Here is a 20,986-nt window from a genome sequence, read left to right as displayed (position 1 = left end):
TTACATTTATCATGATTATTTTTTAAGTAAACTCTGTGCCACACATGGGGCTCAAATTCATGACCCCAAGATCAAGAGTTGCATGCTTGGCGTGTCTGGGTGGCTCAGTTGGATAAGCATCTGACTTCGGCTCAGGACATGGTCCTGGGGTCCTTGGATGGAGCCCGACGTCCAGCTCCCTGCTCAGTGGGGAGTCTGCTTTTCCCTCTCCCTTTGCTCCTCTCCCCTGCTCCTGATCTCTCTCCCTCTCCCTCCAATAAATGAATAAAACGTTAAAAAAAATTCAGTAGCATGCTCTATTCACTGAACCAGCTAGGTGCCCCTGGGGGAATTTCTGGTAAGAGAAATGACCATTCAGAGAAAAAGGCCAAGGAGGGGAAGAGTCCTTTTTATTCAGATCCTCTCAGATCATCCCCAGTGGGTCAGGGGTCAGGACACTTTTCCTGGGAACCCCCACTTCCTGGGAAATGGGGGCCTTTGTTCTGGGTTCAGGGCAGCCTGTAGGGGTCTCCAGAAATCAGTTGGGACCCGACCCTGGGTCCATGTCCCTGAATATCTTCAGAGCTGAGAGCCGGTTCTCCGGCTCAGGCTGCAGCTCCTGACTCCACCTAGAGTCTGGGGTCTCAGGAGGGCCCTGGAAGGCGCAGTTCCCAGGGGAAACTAAGAAGCCATTTCTGCTCTGTGGTTGATCTGGCAGTAAATGTTTGTGTCGGGGTGTCGTAATTCCTGTAAAAGAAGAAGAGGCCTCTGAGCCCCTGTCACCTTCCTGGAACATATCTGGGTGACTTTCAAGTTCGAGGACCACTTGGGCTGCTCTCTGGGAGCCTGGCTGTGTGGCAAGTGTCTGCCCCCGGCCCCTCCTTCCTCCCACAATGCCCTGTCCCTCTTGCTCTCTTGTTTCCTAACCTGAAAACACAGCCAGGGGCAGTTAGGACGCAGATCTTTGGCCCCCTTGGGCTTCGGGGACCAGAGGAGTCATTGCCCACACTCACCTGGTAGATAGGAACGGCTGTGGTGGGGCTGGGCAGGGAGTCCTAAATAGGACAGAATGAGTGTTGGTAGTCAGAGGAGGATCATTTCTCTATGGGAGTGACTGGTTCTGCCTCTAGAAATGCCTTCTCCAAGCCTGCTGACCCATTCCCCAGGCCCGACCACTGCCCACTGCACCCATTTCTGTTAGCCCAGGACCCCTGGCTGGTGCTCCCAGAGCCCACCCTGCCCCTATCTGGACTCCAGCGTTCTCCTTTGGCCAGCTCAGGGGAGCAGGGAGAACTCAGGACACGCTGGGGGGTGGTCCTGCCCCTGAAGAGGGTCCACTCCTGGCCAGAACAGGGCTTGCCTTGTCCTGGCTCCTCTCAGGGAAGCAGGGTCTGCTCTGTGCTGCTGAACTGGCTGGTTACCCGCCTTGAGCCTGCACAGCCTGGACCCCAGTGGAATGAGTGGTGCAGGGGCCGGGCTTACCGGGGATGCGGAGCTGCTGGCTGGACCATGGCCTGGGGACAGAGACAGGAGTTAGCACCAGGGCTGTGAAGACGCTTGGGGCCACCCTCCAGGAGGGGACAGGTCCTCAGCTCTCAGAGAACAGGGAAGCAGGAGCACCTCCCAGGGACAGACCCACTGGCCATGTTAGGGCCCAATGGGGGTAAGGTGCTGACCTATGATCTGGATTCTACAAGTCAGGGAGTATGGCCAGCTGAGGTCCCCTGTGCAGGAGACCCAGACAAAGGGTCAGAGGCCCTGGGGAGTGACTGGCAGGATGGACAATGTGGGCAGGACTCCGGGGCTCCGGGTCCCACCCGCGCTGATGATATACTCACGGGGGGTGGATGCTGGGCGCCAGAGTTCTCTGAGATCACGGCAGCCACTGGCCCTAGGAGAGATCAGGCTTCCATGTGAGGGATGCAGGGAGAGGTCACAGCTTTGGTGTCAGAGCAGGGCACGAGGAGGATCCTCATTCCAGGCAGGGGTTACAGACCCCCTCTCTCCACCAGTGCTGTTTAGGAGAGGGAGGGCCCAGGAGAGGGGATTAGGAAAGGTCTTGGGAGCACTTCTGTCCTGGGCTCACGGGGGAAGACCCACAGGCTGATGGGCTTCTAGGAGAAAGTGTCCTGAAAAGGGATCAAGGACCCAGGAAAGGAATCAGACATGCGGGTTTGCCTGAGTGGAAGGGTCAAGCCTGCAGCCATGTGTGCAGGACAGTTGGGGAGCCCGGGTAAGCTGGATCCCTGAATGTGGTTGCCCATGCTGTGGCCAGACCCTCGCCCCCTCAGGCCAGAGGATGCTGAAATGTGACAGTGGCCCGTCCTCCATCTCCATCTGCCTGGGCAAGCGGCATAAGGGCATCCCAGGACCTCCACCTGGCCGAACCCAGGTGTTCTGCTCTCACACAACAGGGACTGCGGTTCATGCATCTGCCATTTGGGGGATGACCCCACCTGGCCTGTCAGGATCTTCCACTCTCCTTTGCGTGACCCCGACCAGGACCGGCCTCAGATCCTGTGGGTGCAACCGCCCCTCACAGGGCGTGTGGACTTAAATAAACCACGGGAGGTGCTGTTTACTGAGTATTTAGTCCTATGAGCACAGATGTAGGTTTGCCAAATGAATGCAGACAACCCTGAGGGATTGTTCCCTAGTTGTCCCTAATGTAAAACCGAGGAAGCTGGGAATGAAGCACCCTGGACAGCAGCTGGTGAGGAAGGAGCCAGAGGGAATGAGAGGGAGAATCCAGGGGGCAGTTGGGAAGCCTGGAAGTTGCAGCCCAGAATCCTAGGTCAGGGTGGGGTCCCCTCCTGGCCAGGGCTCACCTGGGGGACAGGATCAGCTTGTGGGAAATGCCATCGTACCTTCCAGTCCTTGTGTGGAGCAGGAGACACCCCAGGGCGGCCGACAGTGCCAGGCCGACCAGGACCCCGACTGCAATGCCAATGATGGACCCCACAGGGAGACCTGTGGTGCTTCTTTCATCTGAAATAAGGAGAAAGGGGAGGGGAATGTGTCCTAAGTCAAATCTGGGGAAGCCAAGACAGGCCGTGGGGGAAGGGCCTGGTTAGGGAGGAAGGAAAGGCCACTGAGGTCTGGGTGATGTGTGTGTTGTCACCACAGTGACCCCACCCCCTTGACCGCTGCATCATTCTCTTCTTCATGGTGAAACCCTGGACTTGCTTCATTCTTCACATTGTCCCCCGACCCCAGGGCCAGTGCCAGTGTGCTGTTCATTTATTGCTCACATTATGCCTCTTCCCCTGGGTCTTCCTTTCCATCTCTATCAATGTTCTTAGAGGGAGGCCCTTACCTGTTCACTCAACACTTTAAAGAGAATAACATTAGCTGACTGCTTTCGAGGTTGGCCCTGTGCCAGGCACGTGGGAAATACTTTACGTTTATCTCATCTGCCGCTTCCCTGTCCATGAGGGGGCCAGGTGTCATCCCCACTGTGCAAAATGAGCATCTGACTATGTAAAGGGCTTCAGTAAATCAGTGAATGTCACCGAGCTGGAACGTAATCAGACAACACTTAATCCCAAATCGCCGAGACTTAGCTACTAACCAAAACCTTAATATCAAAAGGACAATAGCTGCTAAATTTGATTGAGCCTGAATCTGTATATGATGCTGGCTCAGGATTTCATCTCATGAACTCATATTAACAACCCTCACAACAGCCCTAAGATCCAGCTGTTCTTTCCAGTTTTACAGATGAGGACACTGAGGCTCAGGAGGTTCAGCATCTTGCCAGAGTTCCAATAGCTGGTACACATCAGAACCAAGTGGTAACAAGATTAGTCTAATTCCAGGGATTTTATCCACATTGCCCTAGAGGCTCTGAAGGTGGCTCCTACCTCCTCCAGGCCTGCATCCATTTCACACCCCTGCCAGTAGAATATACAGGGAAGGAGAGGGAGAGGTGGCGGTTCACTCACAGCTCACATCCAGCTTGATGGGGTCACTTTTGCTAGAACTGACTGGGTTGGAGATCTCACACTGAAAATTCCCAGCATACTTTCTCCTGACAAGGCATATGGTGAGGGTGCTGTTGTCCTGGGTCAGCTTCATTTTCTCCATGAGCTTTAGACTCTGGCCATTGAGGAACCACTGGATGGAGACCCCAGTGTTATTTGTGGAGCAGGTCAGGACCACAGAGTCCTTATGTCCTGTGACTGTGGTGTTGCTGGCAGGGACAGAGGGCTGGGCCACGGGCTCAGGGGAGAAACACAGGAAGTGTTGGAATGAGATTGGGCCTGGGCCCTGGGGCTACGCTCCTTCCTCTACGATCTCAGCCACTCTGAAGGCCCAAGCAAGCTCTGTAAAGGTGCCTCAGAGGATGGCTCTGCTGTCAGCAGAAGGATGATTGTCTTTGTTCAGGTGACGTTCTGTAAGGAGAAGGCTGTACCTCCCCCTCTGATCCTCAAGTTCCCTTCTGGCCCTCAGTCCTGGGTCTGCTCTGCCTGGACATCTCTGTAGCATCAGCACCAGGAACCTCTTCTAAGGTCACATGTCCCGCATCCTCATCATCAGGTGAAATTTTTTATTCCCGTGGATTTCTGTGTGATTGTTTTCTTGAACATTTTGTGACTTTAAAAGATCATGTCTCATGCCTTATATACCTTTCCATGGATAGTGGGGGAGGAGGACTCGTAGCTCTTCTATCTTTGTGTCCAAGGCAGCTTCATGTAAAGTAGGGAAGGCATTCACATACTTACGATTTACTAGGGAATAAAAGCTGCCTGCACCATCTTCACAACTTTAGGAATCAAAGAGGTTTTTTTTTTTAAGACTTTATTTAGTCTTTTGAGATGCTGAGATACAGAGAGAGAGAGAGAGAGCATGAGCGGGGGAGAGGCAGAGGGAGAGGGAGAGGTAGGCTCCCCGCAGAGCCAGGAGCCCGATGTAGGGCTCGATCCCAGGACCCTGGGATTACGACCTGAGCTGAAGTCAGACGCTTAACCATCTGAGCCACCCAGGCACTGCAGGAATCAAAGAGTTTTTAATGTACAGGATTTCTCACTCTGAAGAAGACTTTTACTAGGAAACACCCACAGCTAGCATCACACTCCATGGTGAAACACTGGAAGTAGAAGACAAACATGCCACTTTTAGCACCGGTATTCAACACAGTACAGAAGTCCAGGCAAAAATAATTAGGAAGAAAAAAAACAGAGAATGCAATGAAATTGGAAAGGAATAAGTACAATTCTGTCTCTTTGCAGATGACGTGAAATTTTATGTACAAAACCCTAACGATCCCCACCCACCCCACAGAAACTGTTGAACTAATTAAGAATTCAACAAAGTTGTAGGATTCAAACATCAACATACAAAAATCACTCTGTTTAAGAAAACAATTCCACTTACAATAACATTAAAAACAATAAAATACTTAGGAAAAAAGAGAACAAAATCTTAGTAATTACTTAATGAGTCAGCAAACTGTATATGGAAATCTATAAAACATTGCTGAAAGAAATTAAAGAGGACACAAATAAATGGAAAGACATCCCATGTTCATGGAAGATGGGACTTCATATTGGTGAGATGACAAAGCTACCCAAAGAGATCCACAGATTCAATGTAATCCCTATCAATTTTTTTTAAGATTTTATTTTAGAGTAATCTGTATATCCAACATGGCACTCAAACCTACAACCCTGAAGTCAAGAGTCGCATGTTCAACCAGCTGAGCCAGCCAAGTGCCTCCCCATCAAATTCTGAAGGAATTATTTTTCAGAAATAGGAATTTCCAAAAATTTACATGGAATCAGGGGCCTCCAATACTTATTTTGAAAAAGAACAAAGTTGGAGGACTCCTACTTCCTGACTGAAAAGCTACATTAACCAATAATAATGGGGATCTGCTTTAAAGACAGACATAGAGACCAATGAAATAGGATAGGCACCCCGGAAACAAACACTGGCATATGGGGTTGAATGATTTTCAAGAAGGTTGTCATGACCATTCAATGGAGAAAAAAGTCTATTCAACAAATGGTGCTGGGAACACTGGATATCCATGCGAATGAATGAAGTCGGACATGACCTTCCACCACGTACACCTTTGTACACCATGTACAAATGTTAGCGCAAAATAGACCAAACATCTAAACATAAGAGTCAAAACTATAAAAGCCTTAGAAGAAAATGTAATGCAAAAACTTACTGAAACTGGATTTCCCAGTGATTTCTTAGATATGACACCCAAAGCAGAGACAACAAAAGAAAAAAATAGATGAATTGGATTGCATCAAAATAGAAAACTGCGTGGAGACAATGGGAGCGCCATTGTGTTGAGTAGAGCATGACATATACAGCTGTCCAATCACTATGTGCTACACCTGAACTAATGTCACGAGGTGTGTCAGCTAAAGTTCACTAAAAAAAAAAAAAAAAAGAGTGAGGGCAACCCATGGATTGGAAGGAAACATTTGCAAATCCTATCTGGTAAGAGATTAATATCCAGAATATATAAAGTACTCCTGCAATTCAACAACAAAAACAACTTGAACCTGAGGACCCTTTTTTCTTCCCTATTTGCAAAGCCCCATTTAATGCATGGGGCTTTCTGGAGCTGAGAACCCCCCTCCCCACATTCCAGCTGGACCCAAGGTCTGCCATGAGAACTAAGGGTAGAAACCTCTGCAGACATCTAATGGGAGAGTTCAGGGACAGATTTGGGAGCAAATGGGAAATGACTACTTCTAGGCTCTTTGCTGAAAGCCAGACAGACCTTCACCACGGCGATCCACGCAGATGCTCCAGGGATCCACTTACCAGAGACTGTGATAGTCTTGACTGTGGTCTTATTAAGGCGAGTGCCAGAGTTATAGGCGAGGCAGGCATAGGATCCATTATCATTCGCTGTGATGTTGGGGATAAAGAGCTCCTGTGTGGATGACTGGGGCCTCCCATTGATAAACCAAGAATACTGTGCGGGCAGGTTAGAGGCTACGTGGCAAAAGAGACTGAGGTTGGCCCCTGGATGGTAACAGGAGTCTGAGGGGGAAATGGTGGGGGCGTCCGGGCCATCTGGAGCAAACAGAATAAAGCCACAGGTGATGTAATCTGAGGGTAACCGAAGCTCCTGGTGTGTATTAGGGCCACAGGGTCCCTCTGAGCTGGGTCCCAACCTCATTTGCAAAAGTTCCAGTAAAATCCCCCTGCTTCACTGGGCCTGGGTCTGACACATTCACCCCTGTCTCCTCACAGGCTGGTGACCTTCTCAGGGAGGAACTGTCCATCCCCATCCAGTCTTGGCTTAGGCTGAGTCTGCCCAGGTTGGCCTGGGACAAGAAGCCATGGCCAGCCTGGGGGTCCAGCTAAGAGTCATGGACTCGGACCCCAGAAGGATGGATGGGCCTCGCCCCCGGCATGTGGATTTAGGGTGACAGCCCGGGCCAGGTAGGAAGGGAAGTTATTCACAGAGAACATTCAGGGTGAATGGGTCACTACGGCCGGCACTCACTGGGTTCCGAGTTTCACACTCATAGGGTCCTGTGTCATTCCTTGTGAAACAGCATATAGTGAGAGTCCTGTTGTCCAGGGAGAGCTCCAGCCTGGCGCTGGCCCGGAGACTCTTCCTGTTTACTGACCACAGGTAGCTTGTGCTCTGAGTTTGAGGTCCACACGATATTACGACAGAATCCACATTCTCCACGGGGTCAGAGTTGTTGCTTGTGATGCTGGGTTTGGGTAACTCCGCTGTGCAGACAACAGAGACAACATTGCCCTGGGTGGTACCTGAGTCCTTCAAAGAATAAGGCAGGTCTGTGAAGCTCAAGACAAATGCAAGAGGATCTGAGCGCTCAGAGAACACAGGCCACCTGCTCTCCGTGTGAGAGCAAGCACAGGCCTTCTCAGGTCAAAGAAGCGTCAGGGTTTGGTTGTAGAAGACACAGGACAGGGAGCCAGAGACCACCCAGGGCCTTGGCTGGTTCTTCCCTGACCAACTGACTGTCTGACCAACCTCAGAGGCCTGACCTGGAAAGTGCAGGTGCTGAGGCCCTTTCTACGGCACAGACCTACACCAGTCACCCTACAGGTGTTCTCCCCTAGGCCTTGCTTTCCAGGGTTGTCCTGGAGATGGGTAATGATGGGCCTTCTCAGAGCTCATAAGCCTGGAGAACACTGGACAGCATGGCCTGGAAGCGGGTATTTGAGCAGAAGTAATACCAGGGGACACCAGGGCCAAGCCTGGAGGTCAGTCCAGCACTCAGGCTGCGGGGCCACGAAGTAGGTCAGTTCTGCCCAGGTGTTCCATGGTGACTGACCTGAGACAGTGGTGGAGCAGAGTCAAGACTAGAAATGCTCCAGAAAAGAGTGAGGGGGACAGGCAGGGCCTGGCTGGCTGTGGCAGAGAACTATGTGCTCTGCGCTCGGTCTTTAAAGTCTGTTTTCCCACTGCAGAGGCCAGTGAGGACCATGCTGGTCTTTCCTGAAATACAAGTGGGTGTTTTCAAATGCAGAAGGGGTGACTGGTGGTAGGTGGGGGAGTGGGGGGAAGGGCATCTGACCTTCATGGACCATTTGTAAACACAGTTATGGGATAGAAATTTGAGAAATTTAATCGTTTAGTATGTGAAAATCAATATTAATACCTGAAGAATCTAAGACCAGTTTCTAGAGGAATATCTCCCTAGGGAGCACTATAATGTTGTAGACCAAGTTCTGCAGTCCAACCACGATCACATGATGACCGAAGGAAGATGTTATAGTGGATTTGAAATCAGTGACTCCCTGGGTACAGAAGGACAAGTGAGTCCTATTCAGAAAGAGAATTGAGGGGCACCTGGGTGGCTCAGTCGTTAAGCGTCTGCCTTCGGCTCAGGTCATGATCCCAGGGTCCTGGGATCAAGCGCCGCATCGGGCTCCCTGCTCAGGGGGAAGCCTGCTTCTCCCTCTCCCAACCCCCTGCTTGTGTTCCCTCTCTCGCTGTGTCTCTCACTGTCGGATAAATAAAATCTTAAAAAAAAAAGAAAAGAAAGAGAATTGATCGGGGAAAGTCTGAGGTGCCCCTGTTATATAAAGGGAGGAATGATACCAAATCAGTAGAAATGATATGTGTTATGTCAGTAAATTTAGGAAAGAAAGTCCCTGCCCCCAATTTCTACAGTCAAAATGGAAAGAAACCCAATGCTTGTATGAGGCTTTCTTTTGACCTCAGGAAACACAAGTTTGATCCAATTTACCCAAACTGGGCAGCATCTAAGTGAAAGGACAGGGACTGGTGGATCGCACCGTGTGAGAGGATCCCACCCTATGGTGAAGGTGTCCTCAGGAGCACGCACGTGCGTGTGAAACAGGCAGTGAAGCAGTCGGAAGGCGCAGGGTCTGGCCAGCCCCCCGGGGGAGGGTCTGGGGAACCCCTGGGAAGAACGAGAGCCTCACCAGGACGAGCACGTGAGTCAGGAGTAACAGGCATGAGATGAGCCCATGAGCTCCTGGGGACTGCAGACCTGCCCTCCTGCCTTTGACTCCCTGCTGGAGTCATGTAGGGAGGAGATCAAGGGGTCCCATGCCCTTGTCATGGGGTGTGTTCCACTCGTTGGCGTCACGGAGGGAAAGAGTCCTGGATGAGGGCCCAGTGACAGCTCGCTCTCCTGGTGACCTGGGGGAACTGGCTCCTGACGGAGCCTGGCAGAGGATGCCGCTCGGATTTCTGTGTCTTCTACTGCTGCCTGGGAGGGCGGGCCGGGCCACAGGTGTTAGCAGGAGAATGCAGGGAAGGCTTAAGGGTTAGTAAAGGCGGCTGTGCAGAGCAGGGGTAGTCCCAGCTGGAAAGGAGCAGGAGGAGGAAGATGAGGGACAAGGTCGGAGCAGAGAGCCAGAAATGTCCCAGGCTGTGAGCAGTGAGGGTCACAAGGGACTTCACAGACTCCGGGCACTAAGAGCCCACAGCCGCCCCAGGGGCAGGATCCTCCCATGGCTGAGCAACACCACAGTCCTCGTGAGACTCTCGGGCAGTGGCCTGAGGGGCTGGTGGTCAGAGGGACACAACATGGGTCTCAGCCCCTGGAGGGACAGGGAACAGGTGTGGCCAGAACCTCCTAGAATTGTGCATCCAGGGTCCAGACTCTGAAGAGACTTGGAATCATTCATTCCTTCCTTCCCTCCTTAATGAAAGAGCAATTGAGTTGTGGGGCCCTGTGCCGGTTAGGGGTATGCCGTCGGGAGGAGAGGGCAGAGTCCTTTCCCTTACACTCCAGTGGGATGCCATCAGCACATCAGGAAACGATAAGTGATTCCAAGTCCGATGCAGGAGCTGTGGATTCGCCACCTGAGGGGAGGCCTGGGCATTCCCCAACTGACTCTGGTCATTGATGAATTTAGTTCTTGAGTAAAAACATTAATTTTCTATTTGCACTCACTTCCCAGCCCAGAAAATCTACCTTGAGCTATGTATTCCTAAGAAGAGAGGTGTGATCCAACAGCTGGTCCCAGGGTCCACAGATGCCTGATAAGGCCCCTGACAGGCCTGTACCTGCAGACAGACCTTGTAGGATTGTGATCTGCCTGGGTGACTCTGATTCAATGTCTGCATCGCCCTGTGCCTCCGTTTCCCCTCAAGAAAATCAACTAAATGGTCTCAGGCTTGCCGTGTTGTCTGTAATTAACCGTAAATCCTTCACCATTACCTGACCTAAGGCTTGGTATAGAGGAGCCGCCCAAATAAACACGTTACTTGCCTCCATGAGAGACGGCTCCCTCCCCCTGGTGTGGGAGTTGCTGCCAGGAGCATCTTCTCTCCTCTGTTCCTCCCTGGGGGCGCTGACCTTCTTCTGGGGTCTCCTATCCCGCAGGGCCATCAGACTGTGGCCCAGAGACCTTGCCTATCTCTGTTCTCCACCCCAAGGCTCATGTGAAAGATCAGGCTCTGCCCCTCCCCAGATGTGGCTCTTGGTGCCAAGCCCTGGCCGGTGACCAGCTCAGGAACCTCAGGACTCAGGCAGCCAGGGAATTGTTGCTCCCAGTCCCCCCTGACAGGAAGCCAAAACCCACGTCTGGAATGGACTCGTCAGGGTCACTGGAATCAGGAGCCCTGAGACAGGGGTCTGGGCAGGGGCTTTCTGGGCTGAGCTCTGGTGGGGATCCCAGGGGCCCATTAGGCCTGACCCTGACTGAGCCCTGCAGGGTCTTTCTCAGGGTCACATGGAGGAGCCCAGCGTTTTGGACTGAATCTCTCTCCCTCTGAGTTACTCCCATCAGAGTGGTCCTTCTGTTTGCTGCAAATGTGCTGTGGCTGGAATCCAGGAAGGGAATTCAGAGCTTAGGAAGTTTGTCTCCACTGTGTGTGTCCCACACTAAATGTTCCAACCCGATACAAGACATAAGGCAGAGGGGATGGAGGTGCAATCCAGCCCTGTGATCCTGTTGTGTGAAGTAGAACTCACCCCACCCAACACCAGAGGGGAGAGAGGAATTACTCACGGAATACGCTCAGCTGTCCTCTTCCTTGAACAACCTGTAAATTTTTCTTTATGATTTGTACGGTGTAGGATCCTGTGTCGTTCAGGGTGATGTTCTGGAACAGCAGGGATCCATTGGGGTATATTGTCTCTCTGCCACTGTATGCAGGCCCTGCGGTACTATTTTGTGTGTTTACTACATATGATACAATTTGAAGGCTGGGCTCTGCAGTTGGCCCTCGGAACCAGCCATAGCCTATAAGATCCCCAGGCCGATTGTGGACACTAAGAAGAACGTTCTTCCCTTCAGCAACATTGGGCGGCACTGATTCCACAGTGACTTGGGCAGTGGTGGGCGGGTTCCAGAAGGTTAAGAGTGAGACTAGGAGGGAAGGGAGGAGACAGATCAGTATTTGGACCTATGTGTTGGAGGGAAAGCTGGGGCCCTGGAGACAGAGCAGGTCCTAATCCCCCAGCTTCGCGGTGTGTGTCTGAGTGTGCACGGGTGTGTGTGTGTGTCTCCTGTTGGTCAAGGTCAGCGGCATGACCACACTACTTCAGCGCCTCTGAACTTAATTTCCTCCGTTTTGAGCACTCTTCCTCACATGTCTGTCGCTCACTGCCTCCCTGCCCTCGGATACCTGCTCCCACTCAGGGGGTCCTGGGGAGAGGCCTGCTCTCCCCACCTCCTCTACAGACCCTCTGTCTTCACGTTCTGACCTTTCCCTGCTCTAGACGTCTCTGCGTGTCTGTCTTCCTCCCCATAGAAGTGAGCTCGGGGAGGGCAGGGACTCGTCTGATCTGTGCTGTACCCCAGGGGTGGGGCAGGCTGCAAATCCCCGGGGATGAATGAATGTGGCCTCAGGGCTCTCCAAATCTGGCGTTTGTCTGTTAAGATCTCAGGTTGGTGGGAAGGGGCAGCGATTAGGTGGTTGTTATCAGTTTCAGAATTCAGTCCTCAGTGATGAGTAACTTGGGAAACGGCCCTTGGCTCTCCACTTCCAGATCATGAGATTTTCCCGTTGCTGAGCCGGCTCCCCGGTCCTGCCCTGCTCCCCTGTCTCCTCTCAGAGCCCTGTCCTCCCCGGGAGACCCCAGCCAGCCTGTCTCTCCCATCCTCCCGCCCCCTCGCAGGGGATCATCCCTGTCACCTGCCAGCAGGAGCTCCTGCCAGGGGACGCGTCCTCCTCGGGGAGGGGCCGAGGGGGGCTCCATGGTGCCTGCTGCCCGGTCCGTCCCTCCCTCTGGGGGAAGAGCTTCTGCTCCAGAAACGCTCAGGAGCACTGCAGTCCTGTCCGGTCAGCTCTACGGTCCTTCCTCCCTCTGAGCTGCGCGGCCTCTGGGGGCAGGAGCGCTGGGCGGGGTCACGTGGGCCGGGGGCGGGGTCTCTGCCAGGGCCCCTCCCTCCTGACTCCCTTGTCCCATTCCTCCCCTGTCATCTCTGTCCACATTGCGGTTCCCTGGGAACGGCTGAGGCCTCTCCGTCTTCAGCTGTGATTTCCCACCATATGGGAGAGCGCGCACATGTCCTTGTTCGTGACCCCCACACCTCGGGGTCAAGGTGCAGGGTCAGCGCCCCCACAGCCCTCTCTCCCTCCCCGTGTGGCTTTCCCTTCAGAGCAGGAGTCTGGGGGCTGCCTCAGGAACTCTTGTCACAGGGATGTCACCCCCACTGTGCGCTGGAATCACCTGTGGACATTTATCAAGTCTGTGGATGCCCAGGTGACACCCAGAAATGCTGTTTCAGCTGATGCCCAGCCAGGCTGAGAGCCCATGATGTGGGGGTGGGGCCGCCCCTCCCTCTCCTGAGCCCACGGAGGGTCTGCAGATGCTGTGAAAATGCAGATTCTGACTCAGCAGGTGTGGTGTCGACTCCAGAGTCTGCCTCTAACAAGCTCCCAGGTGATGCTGATCGTCCTGGCCCCGGAGAGCACACTCTGAGTAGCCAGACTGAGGGGCACCCAGTTCCCTTAGAAGATGGCCCTTCTCCCTACTACAAGTTGGCCTCTGCTGAGTCCTGGCCTTGAGTCTGTTGGCACCACACACAGAGCCCCAGGGTCCCCAAATCCAGGGGATAATTTCTGTTGTAAGGGAGAAGCCCAGCTGGGCACCTGTCTCCCCAGTGTTCTCACAGGTCTGGGGAGGTTGGACTGACACCTGGCAGCAAGATCCCAGAGATGACTCTGGGAATGAGAAAGGGGCAGGCCGGGTGATGACTGGTAAGGGACCCACAGTCCATCCCTGGGTGTCCCCAGCCTGGTCTGCTTCCAGGGACAGAGACCCAAGACCAGGTGTCTCAGGAGCTCAGTTCCCAGGTGGGAAGGGAGTTTTCTGTGTGTCCTGGGATGAGAAGAGGTGGTGGAGGGTCCGATGGCTGAGGCTCCCAGGAAGGTTTTTAAGGAGACCCTTCCTCTCCGTGTCTGTTGGCTGAACTGTGGCCCAGAGACTGTCCATGTGCCCCCTGAGTTTCCTGGGCAGCCTGTGTCCTCTGCCTGGGGAAATTTCCTGTGGTCACCCTGCCTCCCCCAAGGATGGTGCCAGACAGGGACCTCTGACAGATCAGGGTGCTCCTAGGGCCCTAGAAGGAACGGGCAAGACAGAACAGACATCTGGGAGGGACCCAGAAGGGTCTGTGGGAGAAAGGGATGGAAACCAGACTCCTCCACCTCCTTAGCTAAAGCCAGCTTCAGGATTTAATGTCCTGTGTGTTTTCTGCATGTCCCTATGTCGCCCCCTGGAGACGATGCTGGGGGCTGCACCAGGGATTTTGATCAGGCTCCAGAGGATGTGAGAGGGAGGCCCTGAGTCCTGGGCAGAGGTGAGGGACTGGTCAGCCTGGGTCCTGGTCCCAGCAGGTTCTAGACTGCTTGACTATATCCCAGGGCAGGGTGAGTCCAGGGAGAGGACAGGCACTGTCTAGAAGATTCTTGATCCTGTGTCAGGAGAATTGTCCACTCAGAGAGATGTACTCCCTCAGCAGGAGCTGTCCTCAAAATTTCAAGGAATGACCTTGTAAGGGTCTTTTGAGACTTTCAGGAAAATCTACTGTCCTGGGGTGCTGGGCACCACAATGCCCTGTCTCCCATCACAGCACTGTGCGGGGATTGCATCCAAGTCATCTGTGTCCCTGTGTCTGCTCTGCTCTGGTCTCCCCACAGGAACCAGGAGCTGGGGCGGCTCCACCCGGAGACTCAGTTGAGGGATCCCAGAGCTGCCTCTGTGAAAGGGGAGGAGACCCTCAGCCTCGGGGAAACAGGCAGATGCTGGGTTCTCCTGTGCCGTCTACCCAGGAAGCTCCGCTCATTCCCCACGACTCCTTGGGCTGCTGAGAAACATTCAGGAAGACATAGCAGGTGTCCCCACAGACCAGGGGCCCTCAGGAAGAGGAGTCACCCCCTGATATCTTTGGAGATCAGTGTAGGGCTATGAACTCCATGGGTAGTAACTGCACCTGGGGTGGTGATCCAGAATTTGTGGCAGGTCACATCTCTGAGAGCAGAGGAAGGACACAGCTGCCCACCCAGGCCCTCCGGGGAGAGCAGTCAGTCACAGACAGAGATGCGAGGGGGTGTCCGTGTTCTGGGAATGAATGGGGGTCTGACCTCTAACTGGAGGAGGTCCCGACAGCCTTACAGGGACAGCCTCGGGCACGTGCTGGCCCCCTCTATGCTGATGCCAGTGCCCTGGATCCGCAGGGAAGAGGCTCCGACCCCAGGTGACATGGGGGTGACATGCTTCCTTTGTGCGGTTTCCCTCATGCATTTAACGAGTATTTACTGGGCATCTGTGATGTGTCAGGCCCTGGGCTGCGTCCTGGGAACTCCACCGAGAACAGGACAGATGTGGGCCCTGGACTCGTGGGATTTCCCTTGCAACAGGGCCACGGGCAGTCAGGAAATCATGGCACTGAGGAGTCATTATAATCTAGAGAACGGCCAGGAAGGGAAAGTGTCTGGTGCGTCTGGAGCATGTCAGGGGGTCTTAGCTGATGGTGGGTCCCATGGAGCACTCCTGAGAAAGTGACCTTTTGTCTGAGGCTGGAAGTGTGAGTGGACTTTTGCCTCTCGAAGGACAGAGGGTGTGGAGGGACGAGCTGCCCATAGAGGGACCAATCTCAGCGGGCAGACGCCTGGCTGGCCAGAGGCGCTGACGGAGTCCAGCGTGGGGAGCCTGGAGAGCCAGGAGGACTGTGACGGGGTGAGGCAGGCTGGGGAGGGTCAGACCCTGCTGGGCTGTGGGTGCTGAGGAAGGCTCCCAGGTGTAGAGCAGCTCTGCCGCCCTCTGGTGGACAAGGAGGGAAGTGGAGAAGGCCGAGTCAGGGTGCCAAGCCGCTCTGCATGTTTATTCAACATCAGTCTAGACATTTCACATGGATTGAATTATCATGTTAATACTCCATCATATTCCGGCTTTGTGAGTCCCAGTCTCTGCTGCTGTAAGTACATTCTCCCTGCCTCTTCCCTCAGTAAAATATCACCAAGCTCAGATTTCCAGGAATGTATATTGATGTGTGTTGTCTCCAGTAAGTTACAGTGTGTGTGTCCCTGGGCGGCAGTGGTGTGTGTGGCTGGAATGCGGGGTGGTGGGTCTGTGGGGAGAAGAAGGAGAAGCAGGGCCCTCGGCGTGTCAGGGGGGGAAGGTCTGTGTCGGGGGGCAGAAGGAGGAAGATGGACAAGTCAATTTTCCTTCTTACTCCCAGGACGTGACATCAGCCCAGGGTCCTTGACCCGGAAACACACAGCACCACACACCTCTCTGTGTCCCTGGGCCAGGCGAGGTGGCAGCTGCTTCTTTCCTATTCATCAGGACCTGGGCCTCCTGTTCCTCACAATGCTGAGATGGCTTCACACTCATGGTCTCACCTGGCACCTAGGAAGACCCCCACATTGAGGCCTGGGTTTCTCCTCTCCCCGCTCCCCGTCCCTGGGGTTTCTGTCCTGCACCTTCTCTCTAGGCCTCTGTGGCTAGCCTCAGCCAGCGGCCCCACCTGCTTCTGCTCCAGGCAGTGTCATTCCCGTTTCCACCCCTCGATTCCTAGATGTGAGAATCCTGGCTGTGGGAGAAACAGCACAGACTGGTCACAGACTCAGAGCATGTAGAACCTCCTGGAGTTCCTCCCCCCGGCCCTAGCCAGTGCTGTCCCTGAGTGTCCAAAAGGCCAATCCCACTTTTCTCTCAAGACAGCTGCTTCAGGATCGTACGGTGAGTGAGCACACACATTGCTGCATTTCGTTTGCTCTGAAGTGAGTCCCTTGATCAGAAGCAGTGCTGTGTGGGACACTGTGACAGTCGATAAGGCATTCTATGAATCCATGGATGGTCATTTTGTCAGGAGCTTTGTGTGTAGGGAAGGCAAATCCGTATCCAGAGTGAGTGCCTATCCAGTAAGAACAAAACAGTGCTCCTTCCATGATGGAAATGGTCCAATGTCATCAACCTGCCAGCAGGCAGCTGTCTGGTCACCCTGGGGAGTGGGACCATATCGGGGGCCCAGCGTTGGTCCCTGAGCTGGCAGATGGAGCACTCAGTGGTGGCCATAGCTAGACTGGCCTTGGTGAGCAGAAGTTCATGTTGCTGAACCTGTGCATAAACTCCACCTGCCCAGCCATCGTGGCCACTTTGCTCATGAGCCCCCGGGCAATGACAGGTTGGCTAGGGAAAGAGGCTGAGTGATAACCACAGAACAGGCCACGGATCCACTTAAGTATTAAAATCCTCCCATGCTAACATGTATGGTGAGTGTTCAAAAAGGTTTATCCACATACCTTTTTCCCAGACCTCCTTGTCACCAGTTTTCCGACCATGTTCCTTCCAAGTCCCTGACCATGTAGCCAGATCATTGGCCACAGTCGGTATACAACCACATATCAGGCCATTTCTCCTTCCAAGCACAATGAACAACCGGGTGTGCTGCCTGAAGCTCTGCCCATCAAGAGGATTTCCCTTTGCCCGTGCCCATTAGGAATGTTCCAGAAAGGGGCTGTTGTGCTGCAGCTGCCCACTTTCGAGTGGTATCTGCCTGGCATACAGAACCATCTGTAAACCAGGCCCAAGGTTTCTCTCCCTCCATCAACTGATCATAGACGACTCGCCATGAGGCCACAGGTGTGGCTGGGAGGGAGAAGGCAATGTCGCAGGAGTGAGGAGTGTGGGCGTCTGGGCCATTTCTTCACGTGCCGCATGTGCCTTCAGGGCCTGGCCAAGCTTGATCATCTCATTTCCCACTTGCATTTGATGAGGGAGCGCTGCTGTGTATGCCTGGCTTAATGGTCTGGTGTGTCACCCAGTCCACGGTGGAATTAGCATCAGTGCAGAGCCTGTGTCCAGTAACCTCCAGAGGGTCTGGGTATATTTCCTATTCCCCATCGCATAGACCACTTCGGTCACGTGGTAACTGGGTGGCCCGTGGTTAAGCATTTAGTCTGTACTAAGATCTGGTAGCCCGCCAAAAGCTGTTTCTCAAAAGGAGAGCAGTTAGCGAGAGGATAGCAAGATTTTGCTTCACAAGCCTAAGGGGCCTGCACTGTGATTCACTTCTGTGGGCTTGCCAAGGGATCCAGACACCAACCCTGGCCGCTCCTGCCACCTCCAGCACCGCTGGACCTGCTGGGCTCTGTGGCCCAAACGGCAGAGCAGTTCACAGAGAGGGGGACCTGCGGCAGAGCCTTCTCTTATTCTGGGCACCACTGAAAACTAGCAGCTTTTTGGGTTACTTGGTAAATGAGCCAGAGTAGCACACCTAAATGGGGAACATGTTGCCTCGAAATCCAAAGAGGCTCACTCGGCGTTGCAGTTTGTTTTTGGGTGGTACAAAGAGCAGGATGCAGCAACAGATCCTTCAGTTTAGAAGAGGTAGATTGGGGGCGCCTGGGTGGCTCAGTTGGTTAAGCAACTGCCTTCGGCTCAGGTCATGAGGATCGAGTCCCGCATCGGGCTCCCTGCTCCGCGGGGAGCCTGCTTCTCCCTCTCTCTCTCTCTGCCCCTCCCCCTGCTCATGCTCTCTCTCCCAAATAAATAAATAAAATCTGGTGACTAACATAACAATAAAAACTTATAAATAAATAAATAAAATCTTTAACAAAAAATAGAAGAGGTAGATTGATAGGTCCCTTCCCCTTGGGCCCCTAGAAATTTCACTGAGGTTAAAGGCCCTTGAATTTTTGTTTGATTTATTTCCCATGTTCTGCACAGAAATGTCTTACCCAGAAGTCTAGAGTTGCTGCTAACTTTTTTTTTTAAGATTTTATTTATTTAATTGACAGAGAGAGACAGCGAGAGAGGGAACACAAGCAGGGGGAGTGGGAGAGGGAGAAGCAGGCTTCCCGCTGAGCAGGGAGCCCGATGCGGGACCCGATCCCAGGACCCTGGGACCATGACCTGAGCCGAAGGCAGACGCCCAACGACTGAGCCACCCAGGCGCCCGAGTCGCTGCTAACTTCTTGCCCACTGGGTCCAATCAGCATAATGTCATCAATGCAAAAGGCCAGGGTGATATCTTGTGAGAGGGAAAGACAATCAAGATCCCTGTGAACTAAATCATGACACAGGGCTGGGGAGGTGATGCGCTCCTCAAGTAGGACAGTGAAAGGGTGGCTGGCCTTGCCAGCTGAGAGCAAACTGACTCCAGTGGGTCTTTACTAACAGGTACGGAGGAAGAAGTATTGGCCAGGTGGTTAGCTTCATACCAGGCACCGTGGGCGGGGGTAATTTGCTCAAGCAAGGAAACCACGTCTGGTACAACACATGCCGGCAGCAATCGGAGTCACCGCCTGGTTAAGCTTAGGGTCATCCATTGTCACTCTCCAAGACCCGTGTGCCCTTCAAGTCCTTGATGCTGCACTGATCTCTGCGGTCCCTCCAGGAATGTGTGTGGCTTTCAGTTTACTATTTTCCAAAGTAGTTCTAGGGCTTTCCACTTGGCCTTTCCCACCGTAATAGCCCTTACTCCACAGGGTGGGGAACCAATGTGGGGATTCTGCTGGCTGTTGAGTATGACTGTGGGAAATAACCACAGGATTGGTTCAGCGATACCGGCCCCCCCCACCCCCTGCCCAGGCCCACTGTGAGATGGACCTAAGCTCAGACTCCGTGGACCACCTGAGCTCCATAAGCCCCCCTCCGATTGGTGGGCCACTGTGACATTTGGGTCCTCAGTTTAGAGCCCATGTCTTTCGGTGCCCCAAAGAGCTATTTGCTTTTCTCCAGTGACCATCAACTTGGTAAAAGGCACAGGTCCCTCTGGGGAAGACTGGGAGAAAGGTTAACAGTATAAATTTTTAGCAGCATACTGGGGTCCTTCCTCAAGGGGACCTGGCCCCTCCTTTGTTCAAGGAGTTCTGGCTCTTTAAACTGGTTCAAGTCTGGGAATTGACTGAGGGGCCATAAAACTCAGTTGCTATGATTCAAGATAGACTTTTGTTCACTTGACCTAGAACTCTTCTTCTTATACAGACCAAGTAAGAATTTAGTAGCTTCCCATCTATCTCATTTCTAGGAACATCATGATCAACTAGCCAACGTCATTGTCATTGGTCCCCGTGAATCAGACTATTCTGATTGCTGCTTTGGGTCTGCTGTCCATTATGGTGACACTGCATTTAGGTTTCCCAGTTCAGTGGCAGCAGCTTCCACTGTAATTTCTGACCTACAGAGAAGAGCAGTCACAGAGCTCTTCAGGTGTGCTGGGACTCCCTTATAAACTCAGACCTCACAGTCATGAAAGACAAAGTTGTGTCCTCTGGACTCTCCCAGGGTGGATGAGCAGGTCTTAAATGCTAAGTCCACGCCACATTCCAGTCTCCCTTAGCCTTTGGATCCCTTCCTCTGTCTCTGAGTCTCGGGGCTATTCTCTGATGCAGAGAACTCATGGGTCTGTCAAGATAAACAGATACAGATGCAAAACTTAGCAGTGACCTGGTAAGGATTTGAAGATACTTTCCTCACAGAGGTGTCCCGGTGCATGGAATCTCAGGGGTGGGGGGAGAGAATATTCCACAGAGAGTCTCAGATTCTCCTGGGGTGCCCAAGGGGAGTGAGCCAGGTGAGGAAAGACCCATGGATGTGCACCCTCTGGTCAGGCCTGACATAGTCAGTCTGGAGGGTCTCCTCTCTTGGGGTGTCTGTGTTCCGTGGGAATGTCCCGTGCCTTGGCGAGAGTGTGAGGTACTTCATGCTGAGGCTTTTGATTTGAAGGGAACTCAGGCCCAGGTGACTGAGAAGCCAATGCAAGGAGGTCCCTACCTTGGAGGATGTGGGTGTCCTTGGAGCCCTCATTCCCAGCTGCTCCCTGGGCTCATATGACAGAGTTAGGGGAAGTTTTGGTAAAACTTTGGTAAAACCCAGGGGTTGCCTGGGTCAAAGGCCTATGGAAAAGTCATCCTCTTTAGCTGAGGGCAAGAGAATGTCATGGAATGGGGGATGAGGGATGGAGGTTGGGAAGGGAGGACTCCCACATTGGAGGACTGTGGGGAGATGGACTGGTGAGCCAGAAGCAGCCCCAGGGCCCAAGTCATGGGGAGGGGATGGTTCCACACATAGTGGGCAGCTTAGGCGGGACGTGCAGGAAGAAGATGCCCCCACTCTCCCTG

At 53.3% G+C, this 20,986-nt stretch overlaps 1 protein-coding gene across 7 annotated transcripts; it reads right to left on the bottom strand.

Moving 5' to 3' along the window:
* Nucleotides 1-372: 372 nt before the first annotated feature.
* Nucleotides 373-12,746, bottom strand: LOC148163224 (cell adhesion molecule CEACAM6-like). 7 transcript variants are annotated; one of them, XM_088026892.1, is made up of 11 exons: nucleotides 12,551-12,746; nucleotides 11,422-11,781; nucleotides 7,417-7,695; nucleotides 6,769-7,023; nucleotides 6,694-6,695; nucleotides 3,924-4,200; nucleotides 2,847-2,967; nucleotides 1,818-1,870; nucleotides 1,462-1,493; nucleotides 993-1,034; nucleotides 373-726 (listed from the first exon to the last, which is right to left on the bottom strand). In XM_088026892.1, the coding sequence occupies exons 1-11, from the start codon at nucleotides 12,612-12,614 to the stop codon at nucleotides 661-663; spliced, it is 1,551 nt and encodes a 516-aa protein (XP_087883018.1). In that variant the 5' UTR covers nucleotides 12,615-12,746; the 3' UTR covers nucleotides 373-660. The 7 variants fall into 7 exon arrangements, with proteins under 7 accessions (XP_087883018.1, XP_087883012.1, XP_087883014.1 ...); XM_088026886.1 differs by lacking the exons at nucleotides 3,924-4,200; nucleotides 6,694-6,695 and having other exon boundaries at nucleotides 1,340-1,493; nucleotides 2,808-2,967; XM_088026888.1 differs by lacking the exons at nucleotides 3,924-4,200; nucleotides 6,694-6,695 and having other exon boundaries at nucleotides 2,808-2,967.
* Nucleotides 12,747-20,986: the final 8,240 nt, after the last annotated feature.

The sequence above is a fragment of the Eumetopias jubatus genome, unplaced genomic scaffold (assembly GCF_037043125.1).
Source record: "Eumetopias jubatus isolate StellerSeaLion01/CBP00866 unplaced genomic scaffold, mEumJub1_p1.0 scaffold_10, whole genome shotgun sequence".
Taxonomy (NCBI): domain Eukaryota; kingdom Metazoa; phylum Chordata; class Mammalia; order Carnivora; family Otariidae; genus Eumetopias; species Eumetopias jubatus.
Note: the sequence above shows the minus strand (reverse complement) of the source record. Positions and strands in the feature narration are given on the sequence as shown.